Raw genomic sequence first — 19,784 nt, 5'->3', positions numbered from 1 at the left:
GAATTTCCCCTTGGGATTAATAAAGTATCTATCTATCTATCAACCAAATATTAAGTTGAGGGTGCCAATAATTTTGTCCAGCACGGTTTTTGAGTTTTGTGTGAAATGATGTCAGATTTGGCTTTTTTTCTCTGTTTATTGTGTTGCTCCAATGCACATAAAGGAAATAAATATGTGTATACCAAAACATTTGCAATTGCAACAATTTTCTGGGAGAAATGGTGCATTTTCTGGGAAAATTCCAGGGATGCCGATAATTTCACCCATGAATGTATATAGTGCTTTACATAAACAGAGCTAAACCACTTCAATCACCTCCAGCATCCACCTGGATGATGCAACAGCAATTATTTTGCACCACACATTAGTTAATAGGTGGCGAAGGAGTGAGAGTGATGGTTAACCAATTGCAGACAGGGGATGAATTAGGGGGGCAGAATGACCTGGCCATGAGGGCAAATTAGCCAGGACATCAGAACACTTCCTACTCATTACAAAAAATGCCTAAGGATCTTTAATGACCACAGTAGGTCAGGACTTCAGTTTTACATCTCCTCTGAAGGACAGTGGCATTTTTACAGCACAGTGTCCCTCCCTGTCACTGCACCGGGTATTGGGATCCACACATAGACCACATAATTAGAATCCCTTGTTGGCATCATTAACACCTATTCCAGCAGCAACCCAAGCTTTTTTCTAGATGGTCTGCAATCCAAGTACTGCCCGGGTCTGAACGTGCTTAGCTTCAGGTAGATAACTTGTTCTAAGTGTAAGCAGTATGGCTGCTGTTTTAATGTAAACAAACAGCCAGACATCTTATTCCAAAGCATGGACCTCACAATCATATCTGTACCTGGCAACTAACAAGTATCCAGCCAAAATCACACTGGAGAAGCTTCAGAAGAAGACTGCAACTGCATTTGTCAAAGATTTTCAAATAGTTCAAATGCAGCTACCAGAAAGGCATTCTAGCAGTGGTATGACTAAGTGTTTTCATTTTCAAGATTTTACTAAAATTCCAAGCTAACAGTTCATACAAAAAATAAGGAAAAAGGTTAATACATGCAGAAGGAAAACCTCTAGTGTGTGGTAAGTATCTAGGTTACATTTCTTAAGTTTTGTACATGTTATCTCATTCACCACATTTATGCCCATAATGCCTATTTGTCTAACAGTTCATGTTTCTTTCTAGCTGTCTAATTTCAGTCTAATGGCTATTGTGTTGTCACATAGAGTTAACATTAAGAACATTACATTACTTTTAACCTATTCCATTATCTATGTTACATTATATTCAAGTTCAAAACTATGCAAACTAACTAAGGTAAATTTACCATTAACATTGATTTAAAAGATTTAACTCTTACAAGGACACTTAATGTCCTAGTTGGGTGCAGATGTCTCAAATTCAATCAAGAACCAGTCAAGAGAGTTGACGATTTGGGCTTACTGATGCTCCCTGTCTAACTTCACAAAGCTGAGTACAACGAACAGAAGTCCTCAAACCCCACCATGTAAAGCTTGTATGGGCAGATATTTAAAGCTCTGTTGACTACAAAAAACTATTATGAACTCTGAAATAAATTGGATAGGTTTTAAATTGTTATTCATATCAGTTTCGCAGTAAAACTATTCTGTCTCTTTAATTATTCAGTAATATAGTGCACATCATATTCTCAAACTCACTAAACTCTCTTCCAGGTTGCAGTTTATCCCACCAATAAACAGTTCCAAACAGAGTGTCAGGCCTTGACAGGGCCTACACCTGGCCTGTTTACAATTGTCAATAAACTTAACAGGCAGATCTTTCAGGATGTGGCATAGAACCCAAGGAGACATAAAACAAATGTGGATACTGTCTCCACATGGACGTGAGATTCAACACTAGGATGCTGGACCTGTAAGGCTACAGCACTGACCACAGTTGTTCAGTTTTTTACACCTAGTCTACCTTTATGAAGTGTGAGGAAGACCCGAGTGTCCAGAAAATTTTGAGAGACCAAGAGAGTAAAAAAAAAATCAGGCAGTCAGTGTCGTCTTCTTGGAAAAAAAAGCCTTCAGCTTGTATAAAATGTATGATATAAGCCATGCTAATTCTAGTGAATGCAATCATTTGCATAATAGCTTTTTCATCCTTTGCTGTGAAGCTTCCCGTTTGCTTTATTAATGACGGCACACATGACTTCAAGTCTGATGGCCTGTATCTCCTAATGTACCTGCAATAATTCAAACAATCACAGTTCTGCCTTTTGTGTGACTCATTGTGGCACTTATCCAATGATTTTCCCCCTAGCATTCCTTTTAATACATTTACTGCCTTCTCTAAGAAATAATTGATTACATTATCTTATATTTTATTCATAACACTTTTTTTTACATCCTGTTCACATTAAAATGTTGCCTTTCAAAGTATACAGCCTGAACTCGTATGCTTTTGCAGGAAGGAGAGTTTGAAGCAATTGTAACATTTCAATTGTCCCTAGTGACACACTTGTAGGTGTATTAAGATTAGATTTCTCGCTGAAGTATTTGCATAATATGTAGGTTGACATCAGAGCAAAGAATGTTTAGCTGCTAAGTAGCTAGCATTTAAATCCCAAATCGCTTCTAAAGTTTGTTTGGCTTAATAGCTCCCAGCTGGAATTCAGTGCCGCCGCCGACGTGAAACGCACTACTAAGGTAAGAGAATGCAACAAAGGAAGGAAAGAAGGAAGAAAACAGTGATGAGCAGAGGAGAACAAGAAAGAGTTTTTGTAATTCTTGCAGGTAAATCAGGGTGTCCTCCTCATTGTTTGGTTTTTCCTAGAGTCATCTTTGAGCGATAAAGATGGTTGTTATGGATCTCTACTTTGATCAGTTTATTTTGCAAGATAACTACGTCCAGGGTTTTGACATGAAAACATTGGTTTTGTGGATTCTAGAATGAATACTTTCCTATTTTTGAGTATATAGTATCATTTTTTGTTTATGTTTTCATTACATTTCTACAACACCATTCAGGGTTGCTGGGCAGTGTGGTCTTCTGTAGCACAATGCCTGACATCATCGTTGCGACACAAGCACTATTCTTTTCTATCTATCTGTGATTTGGATAAACCGAACTACAAACTCTTTTTCTTGGTTGTCCTTCTAGTATTTCTTGGTCTGGAATGATTACTTTTTCCTTCAGCAACATTCTTTGGTTTACGATCTGGTTTTGGCATTTTTGATTTTTGACTTTCGATTTCAATCCTTTTTCTGTCCCCTTACTACAATTCATTTCCCGGTCCTAATGTGTTCAGCTATCTTTTACACTGTGCAGTTTCCTGGATATACAGAGATAAGGACCAGTTAAAAGATGGTCCACCCTTCATCTCAGCTTAGCAGGTAGATGTAATACTGTGAAAATGAATATCCTCACAAAGCTGCTGTATCTATTCCAGAGTATCCCTATATACATAAACATATCATTATTTAAGAAATTAGACTCAAGTATAAAATCATTCATCTGGAATTCCAAACAGCCACATACAGTATTTAAAAGGTGACTCTACAGAGATCTAAAGCAAAAGGTGACATGGCATTTGCCTTACTTTCAGTGTTACTACTGGGAAACAAATATACACACAATAAAATCTTGGAAATCCACAGAAATTCATGAATTCAGACTAGCCTAGTTTGTTCTAAATCTTCTTTGTATGCCCTTCTCTTTGCTCCACTCAACACTAACTATTCCACTAATCCCATTGTCCATCAATTACTTACAATATGGATCCAATGCAGGGCACATTATCTGATATTCCTATACTCTCAAACCTACTCAGTGTTTAACCTATAGGATTAAGACGCTTAAAGATCTTTATATAACAATATATTTGAATCTTATGGACAACTACACCCCAAATTTAACTTTCCAGCTACACACTTTTTTCCTATATGTAAATTACAAATTCTGTTAAAAGAAACCTACTGAACCTCTGTCAATCCTAGAGGCGACACTGGTTAGTCTTGATGTAGGCTCAGAGAGCATTTCAACAGTATATAAAAACATATTTCAAATAATCTTCCCTTTATAGATCCAAGGGAATGGTGGGAAACAAGTGAAAACAAGTGAAGCTTAGCAGTACATAGAATACAGACCACTTCTATCTGTGTCAAGCATTCCATAATTTAACTAAGGGTCTTTCATCAATCACATTTACCTTCTTTAAATTTGTCCAAAATGTACCCCCAACAAGACCCAACCTGTGAGTGCTGTCGTCTGGCTCCAGCTTCAATAGGCCTCATGTTTTGGGAATGCACTAAATAAACATCATTTTGGACCAAAATCTATACATACTTCTCGGACAGCCTTGGTGTTACAATCACTCATAATCCATCAATGGCAGAATTTGGTGTACTCGTAGAGGACGTTAAAGTGCATAAGGATAAGCCTACACCACACTAATCGTATGCAGGCTTATCTTCAATCATTCAGTGGGTAAGCAGCATTGCATATCTCTCTATTATAAAAAAAAATTCTTGCAAAACGATGTGATCTTTGGAAAAGAGATGTTTTGAAGAGAGAGAGACACTTTCAAGTCCCGCGAGACAGATAAGTCATGTCATATTTACAACCTTTGGAAGCAAGTCCCGTGATACACATGCAGAGCAGGTTAGAGATAACAGAAGTAGGAAAATTCGAAAGTCTCAAACAAATGAGAGTAAAGATCGCATTAGGACAAACATATGGAAAATATTACTGGTGAAATAACGGAACAGCGAAAAGAGATCGCATAGTGTTTGAGGATGTCTGGGGGGCAAGAAGGTGCTGTACAGGCTTTTACACGATTGCAGTGCCACACGAAATGCAGATCATGCAGAACGGCAGGAGCAGTAAGCCATGCAGCTGAGCGAGCAAAGAGGAGGTAAAAAAACAACTATTATTTGTTTCACATTGTATCATCATTTAAGAGGGGTTTCGGAGGGGCGGCCGCATCTCATTGGGGTGTGTTCAGCCCCCCACTTCACAATGGCACATAGTGCTGGTGGGGGGGGAGGTTGTTGAGCGAAGTGAGCAGGTGTGAAGCCCCCTAATAATCTCAAACAATCAAATTCTCTCTTAGAGAATATGTCTAAAATGTTTTTTAAAGTATGGCACGAATATGTTAATAATATTTTATAATAAACATTCTGAGCCTGTGATTGACTTGCTTTATCATAAAAAAAGAGTTAAGAGTCACTGCCATACCAAGATGACATTGTGACAGTAGAGGGCGCTGTCACTCCTCAAACTCCACAGACAAACGTCCAAGACACCAAGAAATATTTTTAATTTCTTCTTTCTTTGATATTGTGCCATAGTGCACCACAATCAACCCCAATAAACAATAAATCAATAATCACAATAATTCAATATCTTTCCTTCTCTCCTCCCAGCAGCTCTGTCACACTCCCTCCCAACTCCGGCTCAGCTTGCTGGGTCTCGACCTGTCCTTTCAGTAGTCCTCGATCCGGAAGTGCTCCTGTCCTTCTGTCCATGTGATTTAATAGCACTTCCAGGTCAGATGAAAACTTGTATTTTTCTTCTTCCCGGATGTACTTCTGTATTTCCATTCCCGTGACTTGGGAATACTTCTGGGCTATAGGGAAAATAAAAATCCTCGCGTTTCCCTGCAGCGTCACACAGTGGCACCAGCAGTACCTAGCAGGGTTGTGAATCCAAACTCTATCTCCCATGATGCCCTGCGGGAATCCAGGGCACCTCTATGCTGTAGGGAAGACGCCATTTAGTGTCCTGGATATGTCGGCTGGGATGAGCTGTCGGCCGTCTATCACAACATAAAGCCTGCCCCCTGGGTAAGACTTTCTCAGAAAGGCATACACCTCGCCAGTTCTTCTCTGTTGGGAAGATTCAACCCTTGTATCCAGATTTATAAAAGAGAATACCTCTCAGATTGTGTTGAATGAGGTACTTTGTGGTCCACTGTGCACCCTCGTCAATAACTCATGAACTTAACAGTCATGTGAATGTATGATCAAATGTTTGGGTCTTTTCTGCATTCATGTATAAAATCTCATTAGACAAGCTCACTGACATTGTCAGTGTCATGAGCCTGTCCTGCCTACATCTTGTTGGAAAATGTTGTCTTCTGCTGTCCTTCACTCATGACCGTCACAACCTCACTTGACAATTATTTCTTCATTTACTCTGTGTAAACCATGCTACCCGGAGATGGAAAAAACAGCAGAAATGTGTTAATAACTGTGGAGTCACAGTCTACCTCCTTTAATTATGTTGTTATTGTCGTTAAAACAAACTGAAGCACAGGAAATGTTGACACCATGGTATCTTGCGCTTCCTCATCCTTCAGGATGTGGACTGTTATGTCAACTGGAGAAATAGAGATGGGCTTGTAGGCAGAGCATGGAGGACACTACTCCGTCTCTACTTGACTGGAGGCAGAAGCAAAGGATAGCTTTCATTTTGGACCCCTGGAAGGGACATGTTTTGCACAAATATGCAACATGTGGTTTGCCTTTATCATTTATTTTAAGGCTGATAGTGAATTAAGCCACCTGTGAATGTCACCTTGGAATAGTAAATATACACAATCTACTATGTAATAAAACTCTAAGGTCTGTGCATCCAGTCCATCAAAGTAATCTGATTGGCCAGTTTGGCTTTGTTGACGCAATGAATGAGGAAGCACAAGTGCGAGTAAAGGTATATGAGGTGCACTGAGAGACTCTAAGAAACGGACTTTACGGAAACATGCTCAAGGGAGTGACCACTGGTGAAGGAATGTTCAGACAAACACAAATATAGAAGAAAGGAAAATACAATTCAATAATAAATACAATACAGTAAGGACAATTACTGCCTTGGTAGTAAATACTAATCTAACACAAAAGATTTAAACAAAACTTTCTATTGTATCAATCCATCAGGTTAGTCACTGCTGAAATAGTTAAGTGGTTGGTGAGCACACTGGCAGGTGTTGCCTGAAGAAGAGGAGAAGAAAGTGACCACCTGAGATTTACCTATGGATCTGATTAAAATGAAATTAAGACAGCAGCTACCCAGCTCCTGGGTGCAGTTTAGACTACTAATGAAATTCCCCAGTTAATGTGTAACACCAAACTTGCCTCTCCTTACTGGTTTATTAGACAGCAGAAGGAAGCACCACGGAAAAAGACTTAAAATGTCCTCATTAAGTTAATTACTGTTATAATTTGGTCTGTTATTTGGACATTCTGGTCCTCAATGGGAACCTAAATCAGTGAGCAGAGCAGTTTTCTAGAGCACACTCTGAACCTGACCAGTGTCAGGAGAGCAATTGAAAATGTACTTTATTCTGAACAGCCAGACTTGGCAGATGTTTTATTACAAAGAACCTGTGCACTTTCTGCGGAATACTAAATACTATACTTCATTTAACATGCATAATCAATACAGTCATCACTGTTATGACTCCTTAATATGAGGCATGATATTCAAACTAAGAGCAATAAATGAGGAGGCCCAGAGTGGAAAGGTGGAACATCTGAAAAGGCCCTGTAATAAGGCCAGAACAAGTCTGAACTGCTGATCAATACAAAGTGATATCTAATAATGAGCTGAAAATGAAATCCACAGGAGGGCAAACAGGCTCTTCCTCGGCCTTGACCCTCCTGCAGATCTGTATTTCATTAAAAGAAGTCCTGCAAGAGCAATATGAGGACTATCATCCATCAGTTTTCTAACCTGATTACTTCAATGTAGGATCATGAGGGTCACTGCTTATCTCTACAACACCACATAAGGTAAAAACCAACCCTGGATGGGGTTCAAGTCCATGGGCCCCCTAACACACCATTATGTGGTACCAATATACAGTAACTTAAAACTACATTTTAAAGCAAAAACCAGATTGGCTATAGAGAGACAAAAGACACAGAAATTCACACAAGCTGCACACAGGCAAGAAAACAAACTAACCACTGTGCCATTCTGAAAACAAAGATTTGCTAGACACTCATTACAATTCTAAATGGTTAGTCAGAAGTCAACAAACTTAATCTTGGAGGTGGGTAGTCCAAAGCAAACATTCAAGAGGCTGGAGAAGCCTCCTTTGAAATGAGACAGAAGGAGCAGTGAAGGAGTGAAGGCAGCCCATCTTTATAGGTGGCCACTAGCAATGAGCCAAACAGGGAAGTTCTAATATGCAGAGTTTCATGAAACTGACACTAAAATAAGTTTTGCTGTCAAATTTGCAATTGCAAAACACAAAACTCACAAGAGTTTTTGGAAGTTTTTTTGGAGGTAGAAAACAAAGGGAATTGTCTCCTGAAGACTTGTTCACACTTGCTCACCTGTGTTTTTCCACAGCCGTATAAAGCAGTAATCACTTGCATACAAGTCAAATCAATTCATTTTATGCTTCTCATTAACATCACTGTGGAGGTGCAGTGCGTTTTTGAAAATGCTACATATTTTACATACAAAGACACATCAAATAGACTGAAACATGCTTAAACCTTCCTCCCACCCCCTGCTGGTATCTAGCAAGTGCACTTTCCTGTTACTTGATTCCTGCAGATGAGGCTTTGTATGTTTTGTGCGCTGTGAAACTTCAACTTTTATTTCTGTCTCTTGTGTATCTTTAGGATTGTGATCACCAAGATTGTCATCTTAATTAGCAAAGAGGATGTTGTCTAACCAGTAAAAACACAACACTTGTCTGATGGCGCGACAGATGGTCTACACATGACACTTGTTTCTTGTGTCAATGGATTTTGCTGGAAGGGAATCATCTTTTTTTCACAATTTATTTGGGAAGTAAAGCATTGAGGTTCATTGAAAATGTAACTTTTTGCAAATTGCTTCAGTTATCACTAAAAGCCACTAAATGCAGCAACTTCATTGAGGGGGGTGACCATAAAATCCCAAACTAGAAAAATGCAGAGTGGGGACAAAAAATCTGGACACAATAGTTGGGGAATAGATTATGAAGTGGGGCTGTATTACAGTACATGGTTTTCCGGCCCAGGGGCCTCATGTATAACGCCGTGCGTAGAATTTGCACTATAACATGGCGTAAGCACAAAAGCCGAAATGTGCTTACACACAGAAAAATCCAGATGCAGGAATCTGTGCGTACTCCAACTTCCACATTCTTCTGCTACATAAATCCCGATCAGCGTGAATAGTAACGCTCGTGCACGTGCTTTATGTAACGCCCCAACTCCTCCCAGAATTACGCCTCTTTGAATATGCAAATCAATATAAATCGCCCTTAAGCTCAGCCTTCTGTGAAAAGACAATGAGAAAAGCACGGGGGAAAATATAAGAATTTCAGCGAATACCAAGTGGAGGCAAAGGAAAAACATACTATTTGTTCAAATAAACCGTAGTATAATCAACAAAAGGAAGTTGATCGAGTGACATAGTGTGTTGGAGAAACTTGAAAGCTCACGTTCACAAAGTTGCACAGTGCCGGAAATAAAAAAGAAGTCACATATCAAAGTCGCTGTAAAAAGGCGAGTTGTAGCCCACTGTCTGAGTGTGATATGAAAGCTTATTAGGGTACAGAGAAAAAAAGGCACACAGTGGGAAAAAAGCACGAAATGTCAACTTCAATCTCGACATTTCCACTTTAATTACGTAGTTTATTTTGTCATTAAAATAGAACATCATAAACTTCATCCTAAAATCGTTTAATTAACCAGTTTCTCAAATCACATCGTAATTAAAGTATAGCACGTTAAATGCTTTGTTTTGTATTTGATCTTCTATGTGCTCTATATGTGTGAATCACTACGTGCGTCTTAAACTGGCTCTCTTCCTCTGACAGGACACAGAATCCATTACATTCATGATATAACAGCTCTCTGAATAACTAAAATACTGAGATGTATACGTGATATCATTTTCATGATGATAGTTAAAGCACGTTATTAAACATGGGTTTCACGGCACAGTGATTGTGTGCGACCTTCGATGAAATTATTTATTGCAGCAGTTCTCAGGGGTGGCTCTATGTCCAATAGAGAAAGTCCAGTGTCAATATGTTATCTTATGTACAGTGGATCGCCACACAATCAGCTCTGTAATAGACGTTAGGCCATCTGTAAGCTTAGAGCGCCGATTCTTCAAAACGTTTAAGGAACATTGAAATATCTTCGTAGTACATGTTTAATTATTCTATCCTTCATGCCAGTACCAGTGAAGAATATAGATTATGTAAATGAAGTTAAAGTTTTATCTGTATAATATAATAAACATATTTTGCTGCATTTCATCTTAAAAATGGTATCGTCATCATATGTAAATACGCGCTTTATAAAGTGGCGCAGGTTGTGCGATATTATAACTGTAGTGCAAGTTTACAGTGAGGTAATTGTACTTATAAGTACAAACAGTTCTACAAGAAGCACTTGTTTGAGTGCATTTAAAGTTCTTGGGATGAAACTTTTTCTGAACCGCGAGGTCCGTACAGGAAAGGCTTTGAAACGTTTTGCCGTGCTGAGACACCGTGTTCTTGAAGCTGTATACCGATAATTCTCTTTCCGATCAGCTGCTGCTGTGATTCACACTCAGATACAGTGATATAAATACTCCGAGTGGTGCAGTGAGAGTAATATGGAAAAAGATGATCCGCTGTGGCAACTCCTAACGGGAGCAGCTGAAAGAAGAAGAAGGTGCAGTTAGAGTAACAACGCTAAAGCAGTTATGGTATTTGGAATACTATGGCTGTTCCCTGGACCAGTTAATTACAATCAGATGCATTACACTAATAAACAATATGCGGTTAGTTTCGGTGTATTTATAAAGCCGCATCAGGAAAATAAGGAGTAACCACACGGGAACAGTAGCATTGCCTTGACGCTGGGCGCCGCCAGTTTGCAAAACCGAGCGGAGAACTTGCGTAACGAAGGTATGAGGTACCGTGGAAAAGTGCGTGGCTTTACGCCAAGTGTAGGTTTTATACATCGCGATTCGAACGTGGAAAAGTTTTTACGCAACATTTCTGTGCTTACGCACCGTTTATACATGAGGCCCCAGGACACGAGTTTGTCCATTAAGAAGGCTAACAGAATGTTAGGTTATATTGCATGATTTGTAGAGCACAAGTCCAAGGAGGTCACATTCAACCTTTATTATGCACTGGTGAGGCCTCATCTTGAGTACTGTGTGCAGTTTTGGTCTCCAGGCTACAAAACGGACATAGCAGTGCTAGAAAAGGTCCAGAGAAGAGCGACTAGGCTGATTCCAGGGCTACAGGGGTTGAATTATGAGGAAAGATTAAAAGAGCTGAACCTATACAGTTTAAGATAAAGAAGATTAAGAGGTGACATAAATTGAAGTGTTTAAAATTATGAAGGGAATTAGTACAGTGGATCGAGACTGTTATTTTAAAATGTGTTCATTAAGAACAAGGGGACACAGTGGGAAACTTGTTAAGGGTAAAGTTCGCCAAAACATTAGCAAGTTTTTCTTTACACAAAGAACAATAGACACTTGGAATAAGAAACCAAGTAGTGTGGTAGACAGTAAGACTTCAGCGACTTTCAAAATTAGACTTGATGTTATTTTAGATGAATTAAGTGGATAGGGCTGCCGAGCTTTGTCTTTGTCTAGATTACTCTAATATCCCAATGTATAAAGAGGTGGAGATAGTTTACTTACGACTGCTTCAGTGTTTTACCATCACTTCAAAAACCACGAGTTAGGCTGGTTGGCAATGCTAAATTGATGTAAATGTGTGCAAGAGTGTGCGCTTCTGCCATGCACCAAATGCTGAGATGATGGACATTAGCTACCCCATGACTCACAGCTAGATAAGCATGTTAAAAATGGATAGACAAGGAAGATGCAAGTCAAGTGATGAGCAAAGTTAAATAATGCTGATGGCGCTGATGTGCCTTTCTGTCATAGCTAGGCTAAGTGAATCTTAATCTAGTTCAGAGACAAGACTCTCCCAACATCAATGGGCCCAGGGTAAGAATATACCGAGTACTTAAATCACAATCAACAACAAAACATAACCTAGAAAATCAGGATGTTAGCACCAGCAGCCAAAAGCATTTAGCCACCTTCACAGATGCCAGTGAGCAACAGAACATCATGGACATTAGTCTGTCTGTGGCTATTTGAGCCATTTCAGGCTAGAACTCAGTTTCATTTGATTTTTTGCTGCCGTGCCAAATAGATTTCCATAATAGTGCCAAGGACATTTTATTTTGTCAATTTGTTAAGAGTTTCAGACAACATGCTTTTGAGGAGACAATATTTGTTTTAGCTGTCTCTATTTGAGAGGGAAATTTGAAGTAATATGAAAATGACATTATATATGAGAAAAATAATGATTTTGTATAGATTTTTTAAATAAACTGTATTTGTAGTGGAGTTGCTCTTGTTAGTCAATGTTCTGCCACAAGATTGTTTAAATCATGATATATAATACATGCTTGTGATTCTTGTGTGCAATTTACTTAATGTTGGCAACACTCAGCACACTATACCTTTCTAGTGTTTTTCGGCTGTAGCCTTTGTGAACAGTTTACGAGAAAGAACTAGTAGGAACAGTTGGAGCACCAGCTGGACTACCCCAACTCAATTGTTGGTGTTGCCAAAATAAAAAGAACAAAGTCAAAATAGTCTCAGCACCTCTGCACTTACAAATAGTCAAATAACATGTAAACTGGTCACCTCAAACAAGCATATCTACATGTTGTAGGGTGCTTCCTCTCCTTCACTAATCGGTCCCCAATCTTTGGAGATGGCCTCTTTTATAGTGCCTTGAGTAGCAAAGGCAGAGTCATCATTGAGCTGAAAGTGGGTCATAGGGCTCATTTATACTTCACGCTCAGAACGCGTACGCGCACACATCATGGCTGCCACCCATTCCCAGCGTTCATTTAACGCGTCCTCTGAGCAGGTCATCAGAAATTAACGTGATGCTGGCGCGCGTTGCAGTACCAGCAAAAAGTCGGGGGCGCAGTGTGATAAAAGTTGGAACGTGACGTCAGAGTCTCTATTTACTATCTACATGTGACAGAAAGCTTCTCTGCAGATCCTACGGGATCGATGTGTGCGCTTCGATTTTTGATAAATGCTTCGATGTGGTGAAGCAAAATGCCGACATACAAATGCATTCGTGGTGCTTTTATATTCAAGTGTCGCATATTCCCCACCGTAATGACACAATACATTTTAAAAGTCTCACATACCATCTTCTGTGCCGTCTTTTTATTCTGGGGCTTCCTCCTGACCTGACAGTAGCGGCCAGCAGCAATAGATCACCACACAGAACACATTAAATGTATGATATTCCAACTCTCTGCACATTTAGAATCGTTAGATTTATACTTGATATCACTTTCATGATGAAATGCATTAAAGTATGTATGTTACATTTTATAAATAAATCGCTAATTTAGTTTAAATAATGAATACTGTTAATAATTACACACATGGGCTGACACGGTGGCGGAGCGGTAGCACTGCTGTTTCGCAGGGAGTCACGTCGCTGGTGTTCCCTGCCTAGAATTTACATGTTTTCCTGCTGGTTTTCCACAGTGTGCTCCGTTTTCCTTCCAAAGATATGCAGATTTGGTGACACTAAAATGACGCCAGTGTATGTGTGCTTGTATTCACCTTGCAATGAGCTGATGCCCCATCCAGGGATTGTTTCTGCCTCGTGGCCAGTGCTTGCTGGAATGGATTCAAACCTGGATTGATGGATTTAATCATTAAACATCCTTTTCATAGATATTGTGGTAAGGTGTCATCAAAATTTAATGGGTGTTCCAGGCAATTCACAACACAGTGAAACTGAACCTGTTCTCACTGTGATAATATCTCACACTGCCACCTGGTGGATTCTTCCAGATTTACATAAAAGTACGTGTGCAAGTAATAACAGTAAAACGCTTGCGTAGCAGGAGCGTCCGCTGATGGATGCGTCACGTGAAGTATAAACCTGGCCATAGGCATCGTCCTGGGGCTGCCGGTCTAAACTGTGGGAGGGAAAGAAGAGATTGTTAGAGACAGTGCCCCCTTTCATCATGGGGTAGTGGGGCTTACCTTGCCAGAGCCAGTAAGGTGACCTCCAGGCGCACATTTATAAAACCTTCATTTACCTAATCTTAGTGGGTTGTGGATAGTCACAGCACACTCGCTTGACAAAAAGCCATATAGTGCGACATTCTCACTCAATTGAGAATGCGAAATCAAATCAGTTTGTTTCAAGTAATAGGGGCCTTCTCCGGAGTGTGGGAAAGCTGACCAATGAGCAGTGAGCGCCATAAGAACACAAGAAATAAGACAAACAAGAGGAAACCATTTAGTCCATCAATCTTGTTTGTTTAGCTAATAGCGAAGCTGTTACAGGCATCCAGATATTTCTTAAAAGTTGTCAAGTTTTCTACTTCAACTACATGCTTTGGTAGTTTGTTTTCAAATTCCCACAACTCTTTGCTTAAGGAAGTGCTTCCTGGCTTCAGTCTTAAATGCTTTCCCCCTTAATTTCTGCTGGTGTCCTTGAGTACCTGAAACACCATTAAGATGGCAGATAATTGCCTACAAAGGCCACAAATAGAGAGGAGTCCAGTCAAATCTTCAAGAAGCATAGAACAGAACCTTAGGGGCAGCAAAAATGTCTTTTCAAAACCTTATTTTCAGTCTGGTGTTTCCCATGGGATTAGCTCCCAAGTATGTTAACCCTGCCTGTAAGAAAGTTGAAGCTTTGTTAAGAATTCATGAGAGAGTTGTCTAATCTGTTGTCTTCAGCAAAACTAATTGTGTACAACGTTACCCACAAGGCAACGAGATCCGACAACTGCAGTCTTTAATTGTGACACATTCTTTGACTCAAAGTTGCGTGGACTGACGCTGATATACGATATCCTCCTGTGCCTTGTCTTTCTCTCCATTCCAACAAAATATAAACATAGCATTCTCTGATTTATTTTGTTAGTTATGTTTGGGTTTAGTTTTATTTTTAAAGTGTGATGCTATAACTAGAAGATAAAGAATACACGGGTGGGATTGGTGATGGACACCATTTGGGTTTGTTATTTCTTACAGATTTATCGATTTTTTGCTGTTACATATTGTTTAGTCCTTGACCACAGGTAAAGAAGATAAAGAGTACATTCCAACCAGTGTGCGCAGTTCCAAAGCTGGCTGACTTTGATATCTCCATGCATGTCAGGCACTCAGGTGGTCAGATTTGCTGAATCAGGCTGCTCACTGTTGGTCAGATGGATCATCCTGCTTCAAGGTAGATGAAGGAACATGGCTGCTGAGAATGATCTGCACCAATAAGCATCCTTTTCAGTGCTGGGGCCGCTGCTCTTTTTAATATACTGTACGTAAACAATCTGGACAAGAATATAGTCAATAAGATGGGTGACTTCAGAGATGATACCATACTAGGAGGAAAAGCAGACAAGATAAATCAGCTAAATTGTTGTAGAAGGATTTGCAAAGCCTTGTGCAGATTTGCGGCAGATGATATGTAATGTAAGTAAATTATTACATGTAGGAAATAAACATGTTAGATATTAATACACAATGGGAGACCTGAAACTTGAAACTAATCACTATGAGAAGGATCTAGGAGTCATTGGGCACTCATCACTATCTCCAGCAAGACAGTGTACTGAAGCGATCAAGAAGGCTAATAGGGTGTTAGGTTATATAGCATGTTGTGTACAGTATAAGGTAAGGGGGGGCATGCTTAAGCTGTATAATGAATTAGTGAGGCCTCAGCTTGAGTATTGTGTGCAATTTTTGTTCTCAGAGTACCCAAAAGAAAACCCATATAGACGCAGGGAAAATGTGCAGACTACACATCGACAATGACCGGCCAGTGCATAACCTAATTGATGAATCTGGATTGGTCCTATGACAGTGTGGTGGTGGTGGGTGTATAAGATGAAGTGGCCTCCTGGTCAGGGCTAATACCTCCATTAGCCTCCAGACTCAGGCCTGCTGTGACCTTGAAATGGGTAAAGAAGTTTTGAGAATGCTATGTTAAGTTAGGAACAAAGCAAATGCTGATTTACTAAGAATGGAGATGCCAGTAGAGCCAATCAGCTACTACATTTGGTTAATAGTCATGCAGTTATGATGTTTTTAAAAGACAATAGTAATTTCTTGAATCAGTTCATCCACTCAGTATTGAACAGTTAAAGTTCAGAGGAGCCACAATATAGTATCTTTAAGTACAAGGCAGGAAGTGATCCTGGACACGGTCCTAAGATGTTATGAGGCACACTCACATGCAAGGATTTTCTTTAAAGAAATGTAACTTCTATTATAAATGAATCATAAGTTTAATTGTTTGAAACAACACGAGTAGTGTCAGTGCCAAATTAACATTTTTGATGTGGTCCCTGGTATATCAGACATAAACAGGAAGAAAATGAGGTTGATCCCCACCCAGTTTGTGCTCTTCTAACCACTCTGCATAAACACCTCATAAAACCTTTTCTGCCTTCATTTTAATGGTAATTGCTGCTTTCTTGTCTGTTACATTTTCAGCCCTCCTGAGACAGAAGAGCTGCAAGAAGCCACACCAGATCCACAACGTCAAGAGTGGTTTGCCAGATATTTCACCTTCTGACCGTTGGACCCATTGGACGGACTGGTGTGCAGGACTTTTGAGAAGCATGCCATGATATCATCTGTATTTAGACACCTACAGCCACTATGATTTTAGGTTTATTAACTCACTGTGAATGGATTTCTTTGTTTGTACAGTGACAATATTTGTTTTGCATTACCTTTTATGCAATTTCTGACAAATTGTGCATACGCTGCTAAATATTATTTGTCTAATGATATTGTCTTTTATCCGTACCTTCTTTTAGGATGGCAAAGTATTCCGAGTTTGTTACAGCTGCATAAAAAATTTTGGTAGAACTAAATTGTTTGTATGGTTGTATGAACACAGAAATGATGATGTCTCACCAATTTTAAAATGAATTCCATATTTTATATTTATATAATATGTGTGTATGCTAATAAATTATAAATTGTGAGATTTAACCAAACGTTGGCCTGCCTCCTTTCTTTCATGACTAGAAGCTTCTTGTCACCAGCCAAAATTTAAAGCCTCTCTGTGAAAACGAGCATAGTGAAGACTGTTTCAAATTTGTGAAAATTCTGATACATTCCAAATAAAATTGCTTTTTTGTTCTATTTCTGTTATTTCTGCTTACAACATTTCACTGGGTAATGTGCATGTAGAGAAACACAACTACAATACTTCAAGGAATACTCCAGCCCAATTTTTTTTTTTAGTACCCAGTTTATGGTGATGACCGAGTAAAATTTTTTATGTCATGTTTCATACAGAGCGGAGATTTAAAAAAAAAAAATTAAATGGTAAACAACGTTGGGCAACGACAAATGATATCAAAACACCCTTAAGAGAATATCGTGGGTTACTCATGTTGCATAGTCCGCATGTCAGTTCATCCAGTTGTATGCTTATGACAGCCCAAACACTGGTATTTTTACAAAAATATTGTTACCTGATGTCCATAATCTTGGTGTCATTTTTGACAGTAACCTCTCTTTTCAGAAACAGATTAACTCTGCAGTAAAGAGTTGCTTTTTCCAGCTTCATCTTTCAACTAAGGTCAAACCTTTTTATTATCTCCTAGGAATCTTGAGAAAGCTACTCATGCTTTTATCTTTTCTTAGCTTGATTACTGCAACTCATTGTATTCCGGGATCAGCAAAGCCGTGATACGCCGGTTGCAGTTGATTTAGGATGCTGCTGCCTGTTTTTTGGTTGGGGCAAGAACGTTTGATTTGTTTCTCCAATATTAGCTTCTTTACACTGGCTGCCTGTTAGTTTCAGAATTGACTTTAACATTTTGTTGCTATTTTTACATCTTTACATGGATATGCTCCTGCCTATTTATCTGAATTGTGTGTTTTAAACCAGCCATCCAGAGAGCTTAGATCTACCGGTCAGTTGTCTCTTATGGTCCCTCACACTAAGTGTAAAACTAAGGGAGACAGGGCTTTTGCAGCCACGGCATCTTGTCTGTGGATTTCTTTACATTAAGGAGCCACCTTCAACTGAACTGTTTAAAATGAGATTGAAGACCCATTTCTATTCTCCAGCTTTCAGTGACCTCCACTGATCCCGATGGTTTTCCTACTCTTAGTCATCTTCTTTAACTCACTGCTGGCTTTATCTTGTTAAATTGTACTTTATTTCTATTTATTTTTGTTCACTGCATATTTTAATGTAAAGCACTTTGGCTACAGTATTACTGATGTTGTTTTAAATGAGCTATATAAATAAATTGACATTGACATTAATTAACTTCAGGAAAACTTTCTTGTGAAATAAAACATAACCTGCTCAGATGAAAGAGCAAAGTTCTGGCACTTTTTACACCACCTGCTCATCTTGAGTTAAAAACCCATCTCCCCTTTCATTCATTGGTCAATAGTTGGACCCACTATCAGCTTGTTCATTAGATAACCTTGGGTTTCATGTGATAGCAACAGTGCAAAGTTAACTGAAAGCTGTGCACAACTAAACATTCAAAAAACATCCTCAGGAAGAGAATATGCATCGGGCTTGTGCTTCTATGAGATGTTCCACAAGCTGATGGTCACTTCACACATTCAGTTTTACAACCCGCTAATTAATCTCGAGTTATTCCTCAAGAGGTGGGTCTAGAATTTAAATGCTCATTCATGTCTGGGCGCATTTTAGCTCGTGGGAATGTCTTCCAGAAGTGATTCATTTAATCAGGTTTTAGTAAAAATACATGTGTTTGGATGTAAGATTGGATTTAAGCAGCCCGAACAACTTGAGATTGTTTTAATGGACATTTTGATATTGTTTGGCATTGTCCACTACTGGCTACGTTATACACCTTTCCATGGACAATAAGCCCTCCTGAGACAGAAGAGTTACAAGAAGCCATACCAGATCCACAACGTCAAGAGTGGTTTGCCAGATAGTTCACCTTCTGACCGCTGGACCCATTGGAGAGACTGGTATGCAGAACTTTTGAGGAGCATGCCATGATATCATCTGTAACTCACTGTGAATGGATTTCTTTGTTTGTAAAGTGACAATATTTGTTTTGCATTACCTTTTATGCAATTTCTGAAAAATTGTGAATACACTGCTAAATATTATTTGTCTAAATATATTGTCTAATGGTAGGAGACTGCCACCAGGAGCCTTTTGCTCCCCCGGTCCAACAGATGGCAGCAACTCTCTTTTGGGTCTTCCATATACAATCCTGCGGGGCTTCATGGAAATTGAAGTTCCAATAGGTAGCCCTACAGAGTCTCACAGAAGCCACCAGAGGGAGCTCTTTAAGGGAGGTTCCATCTGACCCAGAAGTGCTTTCTGGATGCAGTGTGGTGGCACCAGTAGTACTCCCAGGTCTGGTTTAAAAAAAAAAGAAAGCCACCTTTCCTCACTCAGGGAGTCAGAGTCGGGTGGACAAGGATGTAGGTCACCTGGAGGAGAAGGAGAAAAAAGACAAAGTGGGGGAAGAACATTATTGTTTGGATTTTGTGCATTGTTCAAAGTTTGAGAGAAGCCTGTGAGAAGTATTTATGGAAAATAAAAATCTTTATTTGAACCCATGACCTGTTTTTGTGTTGGTGTCGCAACCTATTCTATCACAAACTTTATCTCTGCCCTTGAACGCAAGATTAAAAAATCCTTTCAGCCATCACAACAAACTACAGGGATAAGTAACATTTTAAAAAATATAATTTTTGGGCAGAGTAGTCCTTTGATAGCGAATTGTTACATTTAGAAATGAGTGTAAATGACATTAACCGC

The 19,784-nt window shown here is 39.3% G+C and overlaps 1 protein-coding gene across 5 annotated transcripts in view; it reads left to right on the top strand.

Annotated features, from left to right (window-relative positions):
- fam184ab (family with sequence similarity 184 member Ab) overlaps positions 1-19,531 on the top strand; it is a 651,259-nt gene extending 631,728 nt beyond the window's left edge. For 4 of the 5 annotated variants that reach the window (XM_039747653.1, XM_039747651.1, XM_039747650.1 and 1 more), the window contains one exon: positions 16,493-17,149. In XM_039747653.1, coding sequence (XP_039603587.1) covers positions 16,493-16,501 — 9 coding nt within the window. In that variant the 3' untranslated portion in view covers positions 16,502-17,149. Of the gene's footprint in view, positions 1-16,492; positions 17,150-18,873 lie in introns of those variants that run through there. The other variant, XM_039747649.1, reaches the window with a different exon arrangement.
- Positions 19,532-19,784: the final 253 nt, after the last annotated feature.

The sequence above is a fragment of the Polypterus senegalus genome, chromosome 3 (genome assembly GCF_016835505.1).
Source record: "Polypterus senegalus isolate Bchr_013 chromosome 3, ASM1683550v1, whole genome shotgun sequence".
Taxonomy (NCBI): domain Eukaryota; kingdom Metazoa; phylum Chordata; class Cladistia; order Polypteriformes; family Polypteridae; genus Polypterus; species Polypterus senegalus.
The sequence above is the reverse complement of the archived record's forward strand: the minus strand, read 5'-3'. Positions and strand labels throughout refer to the sequence as shown.